The sequence below is a fragment of the Trachymyrmex septentrionalis genome, unplaced genomic scaffold (genome assembly GCF_001594115.1).
Source record: "Trachymyrmex septentrionalis isolate Tsep2-gDNA-1 unplaced genomic scaffold, Tsep1.0 scaffold66, whole genome shotgun sequence".
NCBI classification, from domain to species: Eukaryota; Metazoa; Arthropoda; class Insecta; order Hymenoptera; family Formicidae; genus Trachymyrmex; species Trachymyrmex septentrionalis.
The window spans coordinates 1,893,220-1,900,760 of record NW_017305843.1 but is presented as its reverse complement, the minus strand read 5'-3'; the positions used below and the strand labels follow the sequence as shown (position 1 = coordinate 1,900,760).

General features: G+C 29.8%; 1 protein-coding gene across 2 annotated transcripts in view; it reads right to left on the bottom strand.

Moving 5' to 3' along the window:
• Positions 1-486: 486 nt before the first annotated feature.
• The window catches only part of LOC108753225, a 34,418-nt gene continuing 27,363 nt past the window's right edge, over positions 487-7,541 (bottom strand). For both annotated transcript variants that reach the window (XM_018494639.1, XM_018494641.1), the window contains exon 2: positions 487-2,035. In XM_018494639.1, coding sequence (XP_018350141.1) covers positions 1,387-2,035 — 649 coding nt within the window. In that variant the 3' untranslated portion in view covers positions 487-1,386. The remainder of the gene's footprint in view (positions 2,036-7,541) is intronic.

Sequence of the window (7,541 nt, the reverse complement as noted above, 5' to 3'; positions counted from 1 at the left end):
AAGGAACGTAATAATTACTGGGAAATTATTGATGTAATGAAATAATAAGAAAATTTTATAATAATTGTATTTTTTTATTTATAAAAATATAATAATGGCGGAGACGACAAACATTAATGTAAATGCGCGCGCTACAGTCTTTTAGATCGACCGTTACAAACATATCAAATTTTATGTAGAATAAACATGTTACGTCATCTATTTTCTCATACTATACGAAAAAACATTAACAAACATTTACGTAAAGATAAAAATATAATAGTGTCAATAAATTGAATGACATAAATAGAAAACGGAAGAGTACGACAAAATGACCGGTACGCGATCACTCCCGGGTTGTATATAATAACGATGTATAATCACATCCATCCTTGATTTTAAATTCTTTTCATTTTGTTCGATCTGCTGGTGCTAAATATACTATATTATTAAAAGCAGAACAGAACCAAACATTAGCTCCCATAATGTTATCTTCTTGATTTTTTCCGAATGTCGTAACTTTGCAGTCCTGTGAGCAATAACCTGCCATGTCTCACAATCCTCCGCTAAGTTATGCTAAATGCATCATGTCCTTCAGCGGCATATTCGTAAAAGTTTTTATTTAGTCAATATATTGAATTGAGAAACGTCCTGTCGCTGTTTATCACCTTCCTTTGAATTACGAGTTTCTCGATAATATTTCGTCTAACAAGATGACCGAAAAATTTAAGAATTTACATTTGGATAGTTGAAAATAAATACTTATTCGTATTAATTCCCAATTCTCTCAAGATGGAGTTATCCGTTCTTCTTACTATCCATATAACTATAACATTTTATGCATGTCATCTCGAAAGCCTCTATTCGTTTACGGCAGGCAACACCCATCGTCAAAACTCGAACCCGCACAAATGGCAATAAGGAAAACCAAAGCCTGGATTAGTCGTTTTTCTTTTCTAATGTTATGCCAAAAATGATACGAGTATCTTATCTGTAATTTCTCAATTCTATTTGGGAATTAATAGTTTATTTATGCAAAATTCTATATATCCGATGACAATTTATTGTCTCGTATCGCGCGTCCCAAATATATTTTGAAACGTATCTTTATCATCCACATAAACTAATCGTGTACAGTGTATTTTAATACAGTAAATTATACGTTAATAAAATAACAAATTGATATGGATTAGTTTAATGCGCTAGAAAATCTTTTGCGATTCATCATCAGCGTTTCCTGAAATTCTGTTATCAATCTCGGGAAATCGAAAATCGCCAAAATGTCCATGAGATCGATGACAAAGTGACGACGTGATATTTGTTCGCAATGCCAACTAACACAATCAGTGACGTACGGGCGGCGACGATGACGACAACAATGGTGATAATAATGGTACCGGCGGAGAATCAGACTTGCCCACCTACATCGGCTTGATATCGCAATGTCAGATACTCAGCTGCCTCTGTCATACGGGCGATACTGCTGTGAAGACCGCGCAGATGACGCTTAAAGTTTTCGGCAGCGATGCTTGCTAGATCGACTACGCATTCTTCACCTTCTAGGCCGCTGTCAATTTCAATGCCGTTTTCAGAGTCCGAGTCGGAGGTCCAGGCGATCGAGGACGCGCTTTGTACACTCTGCATAGACGTAGTGCTGGGACAACGCACATGGCCGAGTCTGCCACTGCTTATAGTCTGATGGTGTGTCAGTTCAGATGGGCTACCAATCGGATGACTCTTAATCGGCGTTTGATCGTCCGCCACAGTGCCTCGTGTAGGCTCCTGCGACCACAGTAACTCGATCTTCATCTGGTTAATAATATTGTAGAGACGGTATAGGTCGGTGTTAGCCAGGGTATCCTTCACTGTGCAGCCGCGTTTGCCCTTCATGCAGATTGTATCACCCGCATCACCCACGGACAGATCCAGCAGACGGCTAGGTACCAGGATGGTGTCCTCCATCTCGCTCACGGTGCGCACGAACTTCTCCATGCTATTCAAGATACTGGCGTTGCTGAATTCCGGCTCATCATGCCGGGCGATCCTCCGCAGACTCCTACAATGAAAATTATTCATTGTTCTTTTAAAATGTTACATATTTCGAGATATATAATAATTTTACGTTTAAAGATGGAAAATTACACTTATTCGATAGCAAATTATGGTGAAAGTAAAATATCGATAATAAAAAAAGATACAATAATAAACGATTTATTAAGATTGTATAATATACATAAGTAAAGAATAACGCCTATAACGAAGCTGGATCTTAGGTGCTAAATATTTTCATGTGAATTTATATACTATACGTAAAGTCATTTGAACGCGCCGAATTTATTTTCGGACTTTTCATTGGGATCATTACATTAAGATCTTTTTAAAGTGCTGCCAATTGAACATTAAATTATTAAATTGCTTGTCAATTTATGATATTATTACAATAAGTTCAGTTGCGTTTTTAAGTCCAAAAAAATCAATTCGGCAGGCAATTAAAAAATGACAACTATAAATTTAAATAAAAATATTTAAGCATCTAAGATCCATCAAAAAAGATCCATCAAATACATTTAATTATGATCTATACTACAATAATTCTTCCATCTTACGATAACCAGAAATGATTAGAATTCAGTTTAATACTTTCGCTGTCATCATAAATCCTTCTTTAAATATCATATAAAATAATACATTAATGTTGACACTATAAGTGACAATCATAAGTAAAGCATACAGCTAATAAAAATTCAGTGTGTATCACTGATGATGAATATGGCAGAAAAATCTTAAAGAATATATGTTAATTTCGTGATGTTTTATTGAGATTTTACAACATTAAAGAGGTCACAACACATACATTCCCTTTTACCATACAACTTCTATTTGGAATATTTTTTTAGCAAATTTGCATATTTTCGGAATATTTGCCTGTTAAGATAAAAATGAATAACTCTGTACACAATATGACAAACACAATATAAGATAACTGTATTCAATATGGTCTACTTAAGCGTAATTGCGATATTTTTATCGAACATTGAAAATGTGGTTAAATTCAAAATAACATTTCTGGATCATTAATTAAAAATAATCATTAATTAAAAATATGGAACATTTTGAATATTTACATGAATGCAATGAAAATTTATTTATCCATGTAGTTACTTACAAATAGGTATAATATCTCCTAAAAGTGAGTTTCATAATAAACAAATTGTTTTTTGAAATTGGAATTAAAAAATTCTATGACCAAAATCAATTTTATCGATCTCGAAAATCTTTAACAAGGTTTCTTTAAGTTTGTTAGAAAACTTCGCTCCTCAAAGGGTTATTAATTAGTCTTTTATCAGACTATAATATGATTTTTTAAAGTTTTAACAATTTTAAGAAATATGATTTTCTTAAAACAAAAATCGTTATTTCACAATCATGAACTAGGAATGTGCGATTTTCGGATCATTAAAAATCAATTCTTTACAAAAACATTACTTCGAAATAATTAAAAAGAAGTGAATCTTTGCAAAGAAATCAATTAAAAATAGTCTCTTTTAGTTAGAAAAATCAATTTTTCATAAAAATAGATCGATTTAAAATCACTATTTTTGGGAAGATCGATTTTTTACAGAATGGAACATCCTATCATAAACATTTGAATCAATTGCAATTAATTCTAACAAAACTGTTGGTATTAATAATCGGAGAAGTCATTCGGATTTTATCTCTTCGCAAAATCATCATATTTTTATTAACAAGACTGACATTGAGACAGTCATTAATGAGTATCTGGAATATATTATACAATGTTCTGCGCGGTAGATGGCTAGACTGACTTTGCTCGACGGCTGGAGATATTCAGTAGTCAAAACATCATAAAAGATTACTCGAATGAACAACATTTTACTGCGGAAAAGAAGATTTCTCAAACAGCTGATTTGTATGCGTACGTTTAACAATGGTGGCGTAATAAATATATATGATGCAATGTCATCAAGCAAATAGTGACGCAAATAGTGACGCACGAGCGTGACACTCTTTAAGAGAAGAGAATCCGATACCCTCGTCTTCGATACGGTTTGTAATTCGATTTCATATCTTTGGAAAATGCTAATACCTGCTATCGCTAATGACTATAACAACTTATACATCTATGCATATACAATTGAAAAGTTGCTAAAAGTAAGTAGTTGTTAATTTATAATGAATTGATAAAATAAAATGTGATTCTCTTGATTAATACATAAAAGAAATATACGTTGTTTGTATGTCTTAAATTCATTAGTGTTTACAAATTATCTATTATAAGTTATATCTAGCTATATATTTAATATAATATTATAATCTCAACATTAAATCATGATTATCTCATTTTTGAAATGCAAATTTAAAAAGTTTAACATTTACCACAAAAATATAATTCTAAATAACAGAAATTAATTTTTTAGTTAATTTTGAATAAAACTTATTTAGACTACGTTCCAAAACATTACTTTAAATAAAAACAAAACTTTAAATAAAAGAGTTAATTTATGAACCAATATTCATAATTGGTTCTTATTTTAAATTTTAATCTGTTTTAAGATGTTAATATAACTCCGAGGTCTTCTCTTGATAATATGAATATAGCTCTATGATTCATTTATATTATGAATGCCAAGCCATTAATTAACTCTTTTACTCAGAGCGAGGTTTTTGAACACAGCTTTAATATGTAAATTGATATTGATATTTAATAAGTAAAACTAATAAGCCCAAATAAATCAAAAATTTTCTTTCGCGCAATTACATAAAGGAAAGAAAGTGATAATAAGGGATTGTGGAATACCACGATATCTTGTATAATTTGCGTTGCGTTCTGAAGTAATCGTCAAAATTATTTCTTAGAAAAACCAACTGCTTAGATAACATGATCATTAATCGATAGTGTTTACTACACAAAGTTGCATCTCAATTTTACATGTAACAGACAGTTATATAGGTGCAGAGTAACTCCGATATTTATACCGTCAGAAAGGATAGAAATGGGGGTAATTTGCCCGCAACTACTCTGTTATATACTTTATGTTATATTAGTAATGTATTATGATTTCAATTTTTTACTGTTAATATTAATAAAACCACTCTCAGTTGAGTCGATTTGTCAATGCAATAAATAGCGCAATCATATATCACAATATATAAAAATTACTGTAGGCAGTGTTAATAGTTATTGATGATACATAAATGTAAAGAAATAGTAAAGAATGGAATATATCAAAATAAAAATGCTTAGCTCTTGTATTCTTTATTCAGCTTGATATTATCTTGTATATCCTTGTTTAGGACATTTTTAGCGAGCGGGATTTATGCCCAAAGCAAACAAAGTGCGCATATTGGATTCAGTCATTGAATAAATGCAATACATAAAACATGTATCATGACACTTATAATACATGCAAAAAATTAGAATTATTATCTATTATCTATTCGTATATATATTTAGGGTAGACCGGCGAATCGGATCACAGGGCGAATCGGATCATTATAAGCTTTGAGACGGTTATCATTACCTTTTTCTTTCATGCGATCTGTTTTATTATGCTAGTTACTTCCGTGCGCTCCCCCTGCAGCGGAAACAACAGGTAACAATTTTATATTGCGTGTGATTTAATGTCAATCGATGATATAAGCGTAGAGGTCGTGAATAGCACGAAGAAATTTCGTCTCTCATGTAAAGTCACGATCTCGATTTTGTGAGTTTATAACAAAAAGATATGTTAAAATATGTGTAAATTATAATAATTTTTGCAATGTATAGTTTTTTAAATCAGCTTAGTAAATAGTTTAATAATATCATTAAGATGTTTTGGAAAAATTAATGTAGTTTATGAAGTTTACATATGGGGTTAATCAGATAACCTCTTTCGGGGTGATTCGGATCATGAAATTAGGAGTAAAACTAAAGATTAAGAGTAAACCCAATTTATGTAGATTGATTGGTATTGCATTTATTGCACTAAAAAATTTGTCCATCCACCTGTCGGCCGAATTCAATGCAACAAAACTGAAGAATGATGCGAAAGCTGTGCTAGAAGAGAAAAGGACCATTTACTTGTAATTTGTGTGTTAAGTAAACTATTTTTATTTTATATAACAAGTTTATTTTAGAGTTTGTTTAAAAGAATTCAAAGAATTCAAAGATTTCAAAGAATTTATTTATTTATTTATTTTTACATGTAAACTGGTGATTCGTTTCGCCCCTCAATTTTGTAGCAAATCGAATAATTGCCTATTTTAATTTTTGCGTTGTGCAATAAAAAATATTATGTTTATATGTTATTTTATTATGTAAAACTGAAGCCAAAGGTGTAGAGATTACAAATTTATAGTAAAACTTAATAACAGAATTAATTTATTATTATTTTTTTACCTATGAAAAAAAAATAATCCGATTCACCCTCGTCTATCATTCTTATTTCTTAATAAAACTTTGTGTGAACACATTTTATAAGTTATTGTATTTTATGTCTTATTTCCAAACACTACTTGTAAATTTTTTATAAACCGTACATTCCATCTCTATACGACAAAAATACGACACAAATTTTTTATGTAAAAAACAAATATTTATAAAAACAAATATAGTGAATAATAACTTGATAAAAATTAAGTTTTTGTTAGGTATGGCGCGGCGTATATATTATATACCGGAGTTTCCCTATACTTTTTACGTAATTTTGAAAAGTATGTTGATATTTATTTTGTAACTTTAATCTAGCTTGAATGTAGCTTTCTAATGATGTAATTGAACTACATTTTGTATCGAAATGTATGTGTATCCGATATACTGTATCCAAGTTACACTATACAGTAACTAATGATATTCTATATCGTCCCTCCAATCCCTCCTATAACAGTATTTTTTCCAATTCAGTTTTTTGTAAATTAAAAACTTTCATCTACATGACATAATTGTAACACTCTTTGACTAATAAATTTGTACCAAAGATAGTTATATACACATCAATATCTACTAAGTTATAAAACAAATAATATTCTATAACCCTCTCCCTTCCTCTACAAGTTTCCAAAAACGCATTGCATAATAATGCAAATGTTATATAATTAATGTTATTGACATTATCCCGGATTGATAGAATTAAATGTTGATTCAACAAAATTTGCAACCAATTAAAGCATTAATATAAATTATTATATCATTGTTATTTGATATATAATTTTGAATTTATATAATCATTTAATAAATCGTGTATAATTATTTAACTCATTCAATGTTTCATAAATTTGTTTCAATCATTGATTCTATTATACATATATAAATGCATAAAGGCAAATAAGCTTGAATTTACATAAATATTTATAATCATTGGAGAAAACAATAATTAAGAGTAATAATAATGTTTAAAGTCAAACATTTTTTTATTTCTACAAGCAATTTAATAAATTCTGTAATAAATGATAAACAAAAACTTTCTTTATCTAACATTTTTATAATCCTATAATATTGACATTCTCTAAACTATTTAAATGCTATAAAATATATAACAATTAAAATATCTTTGTTTAGA